This window comes from Xyrauchen texanus, chromosome 37 (genome assembly GCF_025860055.1).
Source record: "Xyrauchen texanus isolate HMW12.3.18 chromosome 37, RBS_HiC_50CHRs, whole genome shotgun sequence".
Lineage (NCBI taxonomy): Eukaryota > Metazoa > Chordata > Actinopteri > Cypriniformes > Catostomidae > Xyrauchen > Xyrauchen texanus.
Genome location: NC_068312.1, coordinates 18,442,957 through 18,457,713, shown reverse-complemented (window position 1 = coordinate 18,457,713; position 14,757 = coordinate 18,442,957). Strand labels below are relative to the sequence as shown.

The 14,757-nt window shown below is 37.8% G+C and overlaps 1 protein-coding gene across 3 annotated transcripts in view; it reads left to right on the top strand.

Annotated features, from left to right (window-relative positions):
* Positions 1-1,378: 1,378 nt before the first annotated feature.
* The window catches only part of LOC127630430 (neuronal calcium sensor 1), a 45,294-nt gene continuing 31,915 nt past the window's right edge, over positions 1,379-14,757 (top strand). The window contains exons 1-2 of one of the 3 annotated variants that reach the window (XM_052107946.1): positions 1,379-1,526; positions 4,199-5,344. In XM_052107946.1, the coding sequence (XP_051963906.1) occupies positions 5,281-5,344 (64 nt within the window). In that variant the 5' untranslated portion in view covers positions 1,379-1,526; positions 4,199-5,280. Of the gene's footprint in view, positions 1,527-1,680; positions 1,705-4,198; positions 5,345-14,757 lie in introns of those variants that run through there. The other 2 variants (XM_052107945.1, XM_052107947.1) reach the window with 2 other exon arrangements.

The window sequence follows — 14,757 nt, the reverse complement described above, 5'->3', positions numbered from 1 at the left end:
CCCTGGCAGCGGCCCTGACCGCTCCAGGCGGTCGGCTAGGAGCCCCTCCTCCCCTCGCGGTCGGCGGCCATCGTCCTCGTTCAGGTGGCTGGGCTCCTCGTCCCCCGGCAGATGGCCGCGGCTGCTCCATTGGGGTGGACGGTAGTGGCGAGAACTCTACTACGGCGTATCCCTCCTCCTTCCCGGGCTTCGGCATCAATGTAAAACAGTTAAAGGATGGGAAAGGAGGAGGCGAGAACCGGCTTGACGATATAAATCATAGTTTAATGGAAAACTTAAAAGACAACACAAACACACATGACGGACATGTCCGCTAACGATCTCTCTCTCCCGCACGGCCCTCTGCAGTCAGCCTTTAAACCTCACGGAGGCATAATTAGCCTAATACGGGACCGGGTGTGTAGGATCACGACCCGGCCCCGCCCTCCGCCCTGCCACAGTTACCTATCTTGGATTTTAGATCTAAACTAATCTGAAATGTTGTAGATCAGGGGTACTCAACTTTGGAAAGCAGGACCACATTTATTTAGTCTCGAGGACCACACTATTTTTATTTGATTTTTTTATTAAAAAAATATATATGAATAAATTGTTTTATATTAATGAGGCTAGTAGGCAATGCTATTTAACACAACATGAACACATTTAATTAACTATAATAAAATGTTATATATAGGCTAGATAATAGCTTAATTCTGGTAAAAGTGTGGTTCTTTGAAAAATAAAACTGATATATATTATTATAATTAACATTTATAGGCCTAAATGCTTTTTGTAAGTTTGTGTTTTTAAAAGACCCATACTTTCACGCGTGCGTGCACGTTGGTGCGGTTATCCTTATGGGCACTCTCCATAGACATAGGCCTAATGTTTTTTATACTGTAGGAACTATAGAGTCTATCCCCTAACCCAGGGCTGGACTGGGAAGAGAAATCGGTCCAGGGTTTTACATAGCCGGGGAGATATGCTGTTCTTTTCTACATATAGCTGCACCGTTTTGTGGTCCGTTCTGCATTCTGCTTGGTTCTCCTGACGGACAGTCCACCCCTAATCGGCCCCAAACTGCGTCGGCCCACAGGGAAAATGCCCGGTATGCCAGATAACCAGTCCTGCCCTACCCTGATTTTTAAAAAAAAAATCGTTAAGTATATTTTAAGCTTTTTGAATTATGGGGACACTAGAAATTTACTCCAACCACATTTATAGCATAATACCCGTAAAAATGTATGTATATGTGTATATATATATATATATATATATATATATATATATATATATATATATATATTACACATACATAGCCTTGATACTTATTGTAGCATATTTTATTAGACGGTTTGAGCATGTACTGAAGTCCGTTCTCCACGCTGAAGAAACTCAGGGGTTAATGTACTGATTCCGTCAGAATGAACGTTGGTTATAGACGTCCAGAGAGTGGCGGAGGAATTCCAAACACACCCTGAGAGAGGAGCAAGCTATCCTGCTTATCACTAAGAAACGGAGACGCCACTATCCTAAAGAGGTCGGTGAGTGTCATACCACGTTGCCTTTCATTCAACATTGCGTTAAAAGTAACTGAAGAAGAGTAACTGAACAGTGTGGCACGTAGCTTGATGGCAAGCTGCCCTTACTCGCCATTCCTGTTAGAGTAATGGATACACAGAGTCGGCTATTCAATTGCACCTCTAAAAAGTTGCAACAAATGTAAGTGATTCGGTAATGAAGCATGCTCGGATATAATGGACGTCGTTTGACACTTTGAGGTCAAACTTCTGTCAATATCTGCCTCAGCTATTAACGTTTTGAAATCGGCAATAGTGTCAAACAGACGTATTTCCGTCTATTAAGGCTAGAACAGTCAAATCTCTTCAGTGTGATAAACCCTCCAGAAAATTTACCATGGTAACTAACCATAGTTTACTCCAACGTAGGCTACGGTTATTGCTGTAAAATAATACATTACATGCAATGTCCTTCAAACAATCTAAGGATGTTTCAATTTGTTTATTTTCTGTTTTGAGTTACTGGTGTTATTGTATTGTAGAGTATATTCATTCTAATTATGGTATTTTGGGATTAATGTGGTTTTTATGGTACATTTTTATTAGAGAATGTATGCACATGAATGTATGTTACAAATATAACTTTGGTAGTCCATGGTATTAGATTGTAATACCACGGCACTGTGTTATTTACAGTGCTATATATTTATATATATAAAACTTGACAGTATTTATTTGAGTTTTTATAGATAGACTAAAATTAATGTGATTTAAATGGTTAGTAATTATAGTGGAACAGCAGTAAGTGTATTTAAAAGGGTACAGGCATATTGCCATTGGAAACACCATTATGTGAATATGCCTGTATACCATTGTAATGCAGTATGAGGTATACCATATAGCCTAATATGTGGATATGATAATATGGAAATACCAAGAGTAGTACAGGTTTTAATAACTCGAAGGATGGCACAGGATGAATTAAGAGCTCATTTTACTTGCATATGTAAACAAAATTCTTACATAACAAAAATATCCTTCAAAAAGAAAAAGTTCCTTCATTCTTGTTTAACAGCATTTGAAGATGCACAAATCATTTCATGCAATTTCAATATGATACAGCAGTATAGCTATTTAGTTTTTCTTTCTCAGTTTAAAAGTCAAAGATGCTGTATCAAACGCATCCAACATCAATATTGTACCTGCATGTTATGGCATTTGCAGGCAGTTAACTCACAGTGCATTATACAGAGTAAAAAGTGATTGCAGCAGATGTAAAGAGGTTGCAGCATTGCAATAATACTTTAATGTGACCGAAGTCTTGGCTACAATGTGTATAACACCAGACTGATCTCACAGTGAAATCTGAAGCAGTAGTTTGACTTTTCTTTAGCTAAACTCAGTCTGTACTTATCGAAATTCGCCCCCATTGGCCAAAGCGGTAGGCCCAAATGTTGTTGCCATATGGGCACATGCTCCATTTTCCAGGTGAGATGTCCACAGAGGGGTGCAAAAAGTGAGTTGATTTTAGCTGTACAGGCCATAATAAGGTACACTGAAGAGGAATGCATATTTTATAAATTCTTCCCCAAAACCAAAACCTAACCATTTGTGGAGTAGAAATGTAATGTTAGGGGGGAAAATGCAACCTCTGAATTGTGCTTGTTACTGATTATGCAAGCGCGATTACTTCCTGGTTTGAATGCAGGATACAAACCCAGTTATTCTATACCGCTGACTTGACGCGTTTCCAGTTACACCACAAGAAAAGTTAAACATGCTTAAGCAGATTCAAAAATGTTGCATGGGGGTTGGCGCTTGTCAGTGAGTCGGCATTATGGCCGATCCTAGGGAATTTTTTAATAAAAATGCAGACTTGCTGTGTGATCATTTGATCATACAGTCTGACATAATGATGCACAGTGTGCCAAGGTGTTTTCCCTGGGACCATAATGTGCAATGTGATGAGCAGTAATCGTAAAGGAACACACACTCTAGAGACTGCTGTATGTGGAAATCCCAGGAGCAGTTACAGAAATACTCAAACCAGCCTGTCTGGCACCAACAAACATGCCACTGTCTAAATCACGGAGATCACATTTTTTCCATTAACTGAAGCTCCTGACCCAGGCATGATTTTATACATTACACTTCTGCCACACGACTGGCTGATTAGATAATCGCATGAATAAGTAGATATACAGGTGTACCTGTTAAAGTGGCCTGTAAGTGTATAAACTGTTTAGTGCGCACCCAGCTTTGCATGTAGGAAACGGTTTAGAAAACGTTTTTTTATTACTTGCTTTAATGGATGTTATTTATTCATCACCTGAGACTCAAAAAGAGCAAATAAATATACATCCATGTCTGTTGGAAGTGCAACTAGGCAAACTCTATGACCCCTAACCAAAATAAAATACTTGAAATATGATTTGACTGATTAAGTTTGACCCTGGTTCTGACGATATCGATCCAGTTGGAGTGTTGGCAAGAGAGCAGTGTATTGTGCCAGCTATACATAAAAGGAAGAAAATCATTCTCATGAAAGTAAATCGTGAGATATCTGCATTGAGAGTGTTTGATCAGAGATTTTCCCCCAGGCCAGTGCTCATTTCTCAGTGGCTCTATCTAGATAGCTAGATTAAAGGCACCTATCTTTCAATGCATTCTCACTTTGTTGCTGTTTGTACCCACAGTGTTTTGAGGTATCTCTTGACAACCAGACCTCTGCAAACAATAGTTGCTGCTTTGAACCACAGAGGTGAGGAAGAATTGGCCTGGAGATAAGCAAACAGCAGTTACTAAGGAAGACCGAATGTCCTGTGTCTGCATTGGAGAGGCTGCAGTTAGGCATAAGAAAGACATCAGCAGAATTTGACACTGGAAAAATTGGTTATCCATGTTCAACACATTGTCACTGTTGGTGAATGTGAGCAGCCCTATGCACTGCACCTAGATAATATAGATTATCCTCATCCAGCCTCTCTATATCTTTACAAGATTTGTACAAAAAAATACATCTTTAATCAACATAAGCGCTCATTGCTACCATAGATCCTGTCATCTGCTCCTAGAAACACTCTGCATGTGTATGTGCAAAAAGCAAGGAATGAACTCGGACCAGGCCTGCACTTTTCTTTTAAATTTACCAAACCCCTCATCTTAGCTGCCAAGACAATAAGATTGAGGAATTTCCTTTAAGAGTCACTCAGAACGAACAAGGCAGAAGCAGTGAGGGAGTAAAACGAGGGAGAGGAAAAAGAGGCGGAGAGAGAATTGGTGCTCAAGTGTGAGTGAGTGAACAGACCGAAAGCTGCAAGTCTCTACTGTAACCAATGGCGTTCTGATAAGGAATTTCAAAGGCACGATTTCATAAGAATCCATAAAAAGGAGGCTATGAGCCTTATACTCATGCAAACAGACAAACAAGTGGACTTCTATTTAAGGAGCAACAGTTCGAATGGACTCTTCTGATACAAACATAATTGGAGACCGATTGCTACGATATCTATTGGACAAGAGGGATCATATTTGATACTTTATAGTTCTTGCAACAGCCTTGAAAGTCTGAAGGAGAGCAGAAGAGGAGTATTTACAATGGATGGATTTCCATGGGGTTTTTGTCAGTGCTGATCCATTCATCACTTTGTTTGTGTTTGGGACTCGATTTGCCCACCATCTACTGCCTGAAGGGGAAGTGAGCTGGTAGGGGGACTGGTACAAGTCCGTTGCACACTGGACCACTTGAGCTTTCTGGAGGAGGACAGAGTTGAAGAGTATGGGGAAGTCAAACAGCAAGCTCAAACCAGAGGTGGTGGAAGAACTGACCAGGAAGACTTACTGTGAGTAATGACACTTTCTAACTGTATTAGAGAAATGCTGTTTTTATTATTCAATCTCGTTATGTGACTGCTATGCCTTTTCATAGTGTTCATTTTCTCTTCATTTTACTACCATCACTGTAATCAGCATTGCTTTTTGCTTTCCTCTTATTTATTTTTTTCAGCTTTTAAATTTAAAGGCCATGTAGGCTATTAAAAGTCAATTTATTTATTTGTTTTCCGCCTTGGTCCAGCGCATGCACTGATTAAGAGATGAGAAATATGGGGTAATTTGTTTGAAAACAAGAATGGACTAGAACATGAAAATGGTAACCGTAATCAAGATCATGCAGCTCATACAACATTCTGTTTATATTTTCTAAATAAATCACAATTCCCACAGCATCACAAATTGTGATTAGCAGAATTCTGGAAGTGGGCCTAATCAGCATGTTTTAATAGCCCTCCAATTGGGACACAAGCTTTATGAATATGCAAATTGCCAGATCTTGAAATCTGCAATCAGGCTGGTGGATGCCCAGAGAGATATCTGAAAGTGGCTTACTCTCTGCTAGTGGACCAGATTGGGTTTCCATGGATGCATGGGCTATAATACGTAAGCTATATAGCTATATTCTAAAGCAATTGCAGTAAAATGACAACAGTGTCTGCAATTTTATTAATCAAGGTTAATGTTAATTTCAACATATACTATGGAATGTTATTCCGGACATTATTCAAAAGGAATTGCAAATTGTATTTGCAATTGCGTTTTCAATTTGTAGATGCATAAAATGTGACATAATCCAAACGCAATTGCAAATCGCGCATTACGGTTTGCATTTTCGTTTAAGCGAACGCACAGTGACTGCCAGATTTCAAATGGAAAAGCAAAGTCCGTTTGCAACTGTGTTTCCCATATCTTACGAGTTTTGGCCCTGTCATATTTAAATAGCAATTTCAATTACCACGTCTGCTTTTTCACTTTCTCAGCGTCGCGTATGTAGCCAGCCAAAACTCAAATGGAATACTATTTTTTATTTTTTACAGAACAAGACGATACATACAAGAAATATAAACAATCTTTCAAAACAAAAGAGAAATTATGGTTCAGAATACATTAAGAGAGGAAATGTGAAAGAAATTTAAATGTATTCAACAATAGTCTAAAAAGAAAAGCGAGTAAGAGAAGAAAGAAAAAAAAAGAAGAGGGCACAAAAGAAAAAACATTGAGAGAATATTAAACATGACACTAATTCTGGATGTTTTCATTGCTTTCTTGTTAACAGTAGTTGAAATTGTATTTAAATACATCTTCAGTTCTTCTTTGAAAAAGCTAAAGTGGGGTTTACTTTTCATATATTTACATTTATGGATATGAAACTTTCCAATATATAAAAGAAGGTTTATACAAAAACATGCATTAATTAGATTCTTGTCTTTAACATAAAATCCAAAAAGAATGTGTCTATATGATAAAGAAAAGTTACATAAAACCTTTTGGACAATCAGAGCATCAATATTGTTCCAGAAAGACCGAGTAAAAAGACATTCCCAAAACAAATGATCAACAGTTTCAGAGGAGGCTTCACAAAAAGAGCAGGAAGTATCAATATCATTTCTAAATTTCTTTAAAAAAGTATTTAACTGGATAAAATCTATGAATAATTTTATAGGATATTTCTTTAACTTTATTAGTTAGAAAGAATTTCTGAGGATGTGACCAAACATATGACCATTTAATATCATCAAAAAGGTTATTCCAATAAGAAATGGAGGAAGGAATTGAAGTAACAGGGTCCAAAAATTATGACCTAATTTTATAATTGGATTTATGTATTGAAAAACAAATAGAACCAACCACAGTAGATTCAGGGCTAGGGGGAGAAACAGAAGTCACTGTAGCACTATTATTGTTTCTAAACAGCATACAGATTTCCAAAGAGATGGCCTTGAAAACTATATTAAATTCTTTACTAGATACTGGGAATTGGTATCCTGAAACAAAATCGGAATAATTAAATAAATTACCTTCACTATCAAATAACTGGTTTACTAATATCACCCCATTATTGAACCAGTTTTCAAGAAATAAAGATTTCCACTTATGAAGAATATTACAGTTGTTCCAAATTAAAAAATTGTGTGGCGAGAAATTATGCTTGTAAATAAGTTTCCAAGCCATAAGCATCTGCTGATGATAATTGGAAAGTTTGACAGGAAGTTTGCTAATTGAATAATTGCACATTAAAAGAAAATGTATACCTCCTAATTGAGAAAAAATATATCTTGGGATTATACTCCAAATAGAAGATTGATTGTGAAGGAAACGTTTAAGCCAATTAATTTTTAAGGTATTGTTAAGAGAATCAAAATCAATGAAATTTAAGCCACCTTTATTATAAGAATTCAAAATAACTGATTTTCTAATACTCAAATGGAATACTAATTCCTTAGTATTTCCATTTCCGATGCCTTACACAGAAACCTGTCAATCAGGGTCAAGGGTGGGATTATGCTATGGGGCGTGTTTGTCTTGGGAAGTGACGTCACTCACAGTCGACGGTCAAGAGGTGATGCCCTGAACAGACGCCGGTTTATCAAATCAAATCAAATCACTTTATTGTCACACTACCATGTACACAAGTGCAACAGTAGGTGAAATTCTTGTGTGCAGTTCCGAGCAACATAGCAGTCATGACAGTGACGAGACATATACCAATTACAGTAAACAACATACTTACACAACACAATTTACATATCAAATGTACACATACTTACACAACACAATAATTATATACAATGTACAGTAAACAATACACACAATATACAATACAATAAGTATGAGTATATGAAATATATATATATCTATCTATCTATCTATGAAGTAGTATATTGAGGAGAATATGTTGACAGTCCAGTGTGAGATTATAGATGAATAAAGTGCAGTGCTAATTATTGATCCTGATAGACTGTGAGTGACGTCACTTCCCAAGACAAACACGCCCCATAGCATAATCCCACCCTTGACCCTGATTGACAGGTTTCTGTGTAAGGCATCGGAAATGGAAATACTAAGGGAATTAGTATTCCATCTGAGTTTTGGCTGGCTACATACGCGACGCTGAGAAAGTGAAAAAGCAGACGTAGTAATTGAAATTGCTATTTAAATATGACAGGGCCAAAACTCGTAAGATATGGGAAACACAGTTGCAAACGGACTTTGCTTTTCCATTTGAAATCTGGCAGTCACTGTGCGTTCGCTTAAACGAAAATGCAAACCGTAATGCGCGATTTGCAATTGCGTTTTGGATTATGTCACATTTTATGCGTCCACAAATTGAAAACGCAATTGCAAATACAATTTGCAATTCCTTTTGAATAATGTCCGGAATATCATTCCATAATATACTGACACACTTTTAAAATCAAAAGTTGGATATGTTAACATTTAGTTATTGCACTATTAACTTACATAAACTAACAATGAACAATTGTATTTTTATTAACAAAGATTAATAAATACTGTGAAAATATATTGTTCATTGTTAGTTCATGATACCTAATGCTTTTCTTAAAATGATAAACAGGGAAATCTCTATTTTAAACAGAAGGGTTTTAATTCAACAGAGCTTTAGGCAGCACAAATATACATGTAAATATGCCTGATTTGTTTTTAAAATTTTGTCCAGCTTCATTTCATATTTCTATGCCAGTATGGATTTACCTCATGATAATAAATTAGCATATTATTGATAATTTAATTAATAAAACAGTATATTTTATTAGGGCGAGTTAGCTGTACAGCTTTACTAGCTGTACTAATATGCACAAGATCAATTAACTTGTCCGTTGCCCTGCAAAAAAGATAATTTTGGAGAACTAGGATAAAACAAATCTTTAAATTTTTTCAGAAAATATCAAACATGAAAACAAGCTAAGGCAGTTTGATTAAATAGTGCTGTGCTGGCTTATGCAAATATAGAATGGGAACTGACAGCCAATTGCTTCCTAATGATGGTGTCTGTTGCACATTGGGCTCTGTGGTGGGTGCTCCATGGAAAGGCACTGGGCAGGAAATTGCAGCATGCAGGAAATTGTGCCTCCATGCTGGGATGTGCCCCTCCCCCCCCCATTTAATTGGCTCTGTATGAGCATGGAATGGAATAGTGTAATTATGGCCTTATCGGCTCTGCTGTGCAAGGAAGGACATTGCATTTCTCTTTCTTATTAATCAGTAAGAGGTCCTCAATTGCATATTTTTTGCCTTTGCTGTAAGGCCTATGTAGAGCAAATCTGAAGCCAAACCCTGGAGTTTAAAGGGATAGTTCACCCAAAAATGAAAATTCTCTCTTTATTTACACACCTCTAAATATCCCAGGTGTTTGACTTTATTTCTTCACCAGAACACATTTGAAGAAAAATATCTTTGCTCAGTAGGTCCTTAAAATGCAAGTGGATGGAGATTTCTCTTTTGAGGCTCCAAAAATCACAGACAGTCAGCATAAACGCTGACGACTTCAAAATATGTACGACCCCAGCAGTTAATTGAATGTCTTCTAAAGCTATACAATCACTTTTGGTACGAAAAAGATCAATGTTTAAGTACTTTTTAACTATATACGCTTCGTGTAAGCTTCACGAGAGGGCAGGGGTGAAAATTTCATCAAAATGTTCGGGGGGACAATAAACATAACAATTCTCAAGAGCAATTTTTGAAGGGGACACCAAGGTTTTTTTTTGTTGTTGCCCCGTTTGCATTTGTATTATTTTATTTCTTAAACAATTATTTTAAGAATATATCATTATATTATTTACAATACACATATTTTAATGATATTTTAGGGGGGGACAACCCTCAGATGGGGCACAGCCTGGGTGTGATAGGCTAGGGAAATGGCGTCAACTACCCGTTCCCTTTCCGCCAAAGCAGACAAAGAGCTGCTCTGAGCATCTAAAGCCCTGCGTACAGTCCCTGTAGATACGCAAAGCACATACTGGACACAGCAACGAAGAGGCGATTTCCGCCTATGCGAGAGGGTGGAGTCCAAGCGGTCTCTCTTGTTTGATGTATTCACATTGACATTTTATGACTTAATCTCACGTTCTCCTCTCAGTTGAGGCATTCAGGATAAGCACATAAATGCACCATTGTGAGTAAAGAACTGGATAAATACAGATTTAAACCAACCAAGCTACTGAATTGTGTTCCTCCTTTCACTTGTTCAGCTATGATGCACGTGCCTCAGTTCTGACTTGTTTCAAATGCCAATGTGATTAGGTCACACGTGCATACCACTGCTGACCGGAAGCATGATTTTATAAATACTTTTAATAATTATGTTTTTCACACCAAAAGCGAACATGTTTTTTTAGAAGACATTTATTTTAACAGCTGATGTCGTATGGATGGCGTTTATGCTGACCTTCTGAGCTAAGATGTTTTTCTTCAAATTTGTTCTGGTGAAGAAATAAAGTCATACTCACCTGGGATATCATGAGGGTGTGTAAATAATGAGATAATTTACATTTTTGGGTGATCTATCCCATATATCCCATATATCCCACATATCCCACATTCAGGCTTTCCTAAATTTGAACAGGGAATATTGGACCAGGAACATTTTGGTAAAAAAGGGGGGGTTAACAGCATGAGGTTCTAGGGTAAAATGATAGATTTTAAATATTTTAATTTGTGAAATATCTTTGTTGAAATTTCATCTACAGTGTGAGTAGAAACTGCCAAGTAAGCTTGTTTTAAAAAAAAATTATTTATATTGTCTCACTGATTTTTCTATATATATATTTGAGAAGTTTAAGGGTTAACACAAGCAAGAGTGCTGTTGCATAGTGGTAATTCGGCTGCAGATGTCAGGCAATCACAGGTCATCACTGTCATGCTGATATTCATTACAGCAGCATAAATGAGAATATGACATTTCTAATGTGATCAAACACACTCAATGCAGATATCTCAGTATTGTAAGCAAGGATTTTATATTGATTAACTTAAAGTATGGCCAGTCATTTTGTCTCTTTTTGCTCCACCAACGATATAGTTTCAAGAAAGAATCAAGCATTTTACTGTATGTCACCTAGCAGCACTGCCAGCTCAAAGACCAACAGCCTGTCTGGAATGCTGTGAACACAGACAAGCAGAGTGTTATCAGAAGTATCAGCAATCTTGAAACAATCTAGTCCAATCAAATTAGATGAAAACTATTCTATAAAAAATAAATGTTTCATAAACACTGAAAAATTGAAGACCTGCAATTATTACTATCTATTTCTACTTGTTCTAAACCATGAAATGGTGTAATTTGTTGGTCTGATTTAGTAAAACACATGATTTAAACAAAATCAGTCAATCCAGACATTACCACGTGAATCACATTTTGTAGATTACCTGACAAATTATTTTTTATTTTGAAAAATTGGTAATCTACACTCACCTAAAGATTATTAGGAACGTCATACTAATACTGTGTTTGACCCCATTTCGCCTTCAGAACTGCCTTAATTCTACGTGGCATTGAGTCAACAAGGTGCTGAAAGCATTCTTTAGAAATGTTGGCCCATATTGATAGGATAACATCTTGGAGTTGATGGAGATTTGTGGGATGCACATCCAGGGCACGAAGCTCCCGTTCCACCACATCTCAAAGATGCTCTATTGGGTTGTGATCTGGTGACTGTGGGGGCCATTTTAGTACAGTGAACTCATTGTCATGTTCAAGAAACCAATTTGAAATGATTCGAGCTTTGTGACATGATGCATTATCCTGCTGGAAGTAGCCATCAGAGGATGGGTACAAGGTGGCCATAAAGGGATGGACATGGTCAGAAACAATGCTCAGGTAGGCCGTGGCATTTAAACGATGCCCAATTGGCACTAAGGGGCCTAAAGTGTGCCAAGAAAACATCTCCCACACCATTACTCCACCACCACCAGCCTGCACAGTGGTAACAAGGCATGATGGATCCATGTTCTCATTCTGTTTACGCCAAATTCTGACTCTACCATCTGAATGTCTCAACAGAAATCGAGACTCATCAGACCAGGCAACATTTTTCCAGTCTTCAACTGTCCAATTTTGGTGAGCTCTTGCAAATTGTAGCCTCTTTTTCCTATTTGTAGTGGAGATGAGTGGTACCCGGTGGGGTCTTCTGCTGTTGTAGCCCATCCGCCTCAAGGTTGTGCGTGTTGTGGCTTCACAAATGCTTTGCTGCATACCTCGGTTGTAACGAGTGGTTATTTCAGGCAAAGTTGCTCTTCTATCAGCTTGAATCAGTCGGCCCATTCTCCTCGGACCTCTAGCATCAACAAGGCATTTTCGCCCACAGGACTGCCGCATACTGGATGTTTTTCCCTTTTCACACCATTCTTTGTAAACCCTAGAAATGGTTGCGCATGAAAATCCCAGTAACTGAGCAGATTGTGAAATACTCAGACCGGCCCGTCTGGCACCAACAACCATGCCACGCTCAAAATTGCTTAAATCACCTTTCTTTCCCATTCTGACATTCAGTTTGGTGTTCAGGAGATTGTCTTGACCAGGACCACACCCCTAAATGCATTGAAGCAACTGCCATGTGATTGGTTGATTAGATAATTGCATTAATGAGAAATTGAACGGGTGTTCCTAATAATCCTTTAGGTGAGTGTATATATGGTGCGTCATGTGCTAACACCTAAATCTAACTAGTTAGAATCAAGTCAAAAATATGATTTAACATCATTAAACAACAAATCTAATTTTAAACAATAGATCTAGTAGAAGTAGCTCTTTAATGTAACCATTTCATGTTACCACATTTTGCAGGGCAGTATCTATGCATCACATTTGAAAGTATTTAAGCATGATTTCAACTTGCCTTTTACAGTTCTAAATTGGCTATCGCTTTTGGTTCTCCTCTGTCTCTCTGCATTGCTATCCCACACATTAAAGCATATGTATATGTTTATGGCAATTGAAGAAAAGCCTAGCGTGCTTTACTGCTATGGAGGCTTGCTACTGTAAGTATTACTTGTGAGTGGGCTATTTTATTGAATGTTTCATGCGAGGAGGAGCAATGGAAAGCTTGTTTGAATACAGAGTGGATTTTTAATGTAGGCAGAAGACTCTCATTCCTCAGTCTTATATACTGCCAGGCAGGCCTTGATCAAAAGCTTCCCAATCAGCACACTGGCTCACCTATTCACTGTGATGAATATTAGTAACGCCATTTAACAAAAAATATGGGGAATGTCTTTTCTGTCTGGTTATGCAACATTGGCCAATGGTATTTTAATTGTATAGCAATCACTGGCTTATTTAATAGCAGTCATATCTCTGGATATTGATCGAATGAAAGCTACTGTAGCAGCTCTCTAGCGAATTCTGGCCTCAAAGTGGTACAGCATTGGAGGCCTGATTGATTTAACGAGGCAAATTCATACAAAAGGCTTATAGCACTGCCAGTTCAGTGCCAAGCAGCTCTCATGTCACTAATGTGTTGAGTAATATGTCCCAATGGTGATTTCAATTGGAGAAGTCCCGATCTGCTTTGAGCAGTGGAATAGCCCTCTGACAATTTTGCCCTTGCAGATACTTTCACATTTGGCATTCAAATTGAAATTTTTGGTCCTCTTAAAGTATTATTTGGTATATACAGTTGAAGTCAGTTTACATGCACTTGGGATTAATTGATTTTTTTTTTACCACTCCACAGATTTTATATTAGCAAACTATAGTTTTGGCAAGTAGTAAGTCATTTAGGACATCTACTTTGTGCATGACACGAGTCATTTTCCAACAATTGTTTACAGACAGATTGTTTCACTTTTAATTGACCATCACAATTCCAGTGGATCAGAAGTTTACATACACTAAGTTAACTGTGCCTTTTAAACAGCTTGGAAAATTCCAGAAAATTATTCTGATAGGATAATTGGAGTTAATTGGAGGTGTACCTGTGGGTGTATTTTAAGGCCTACCTTCAAACTCAGTGCCTCTTTGTTTGATATAATGGGAAAATCAAAAGAAATCAGCCAAGACCTCAGAAAAAAATTGTGGTACTCCACAAGTCATCCTTGGAAGCCATTTCCAAACACAGGAAGGTTCCATGTTAATCTGTATAAACAATAGTATGCAAATATAAACACAATGGGACCACACAGCCATCATGCCGCTCAAGAAGGAGACTCATTCTGTCACCTAGAGATGAATGTATTTTGGTGCGAAATGTGCAAATCAATCCCAGAAAAACGGCAAAGGACCTTGTAAAAAAAGCTGGAGGAAACGGGTAGACAAGAATCTATATCCACAGTAAAACGAGACCTATATCAACATAACCTGAAAGGCTGCTCAGTAAGGAAGTTGTCGATTGTAGTGACACAAGGGGTCTCTTCTGATAGCCTCGCTTACCTCTGAACTTCAACTTGAGAAAAAGCC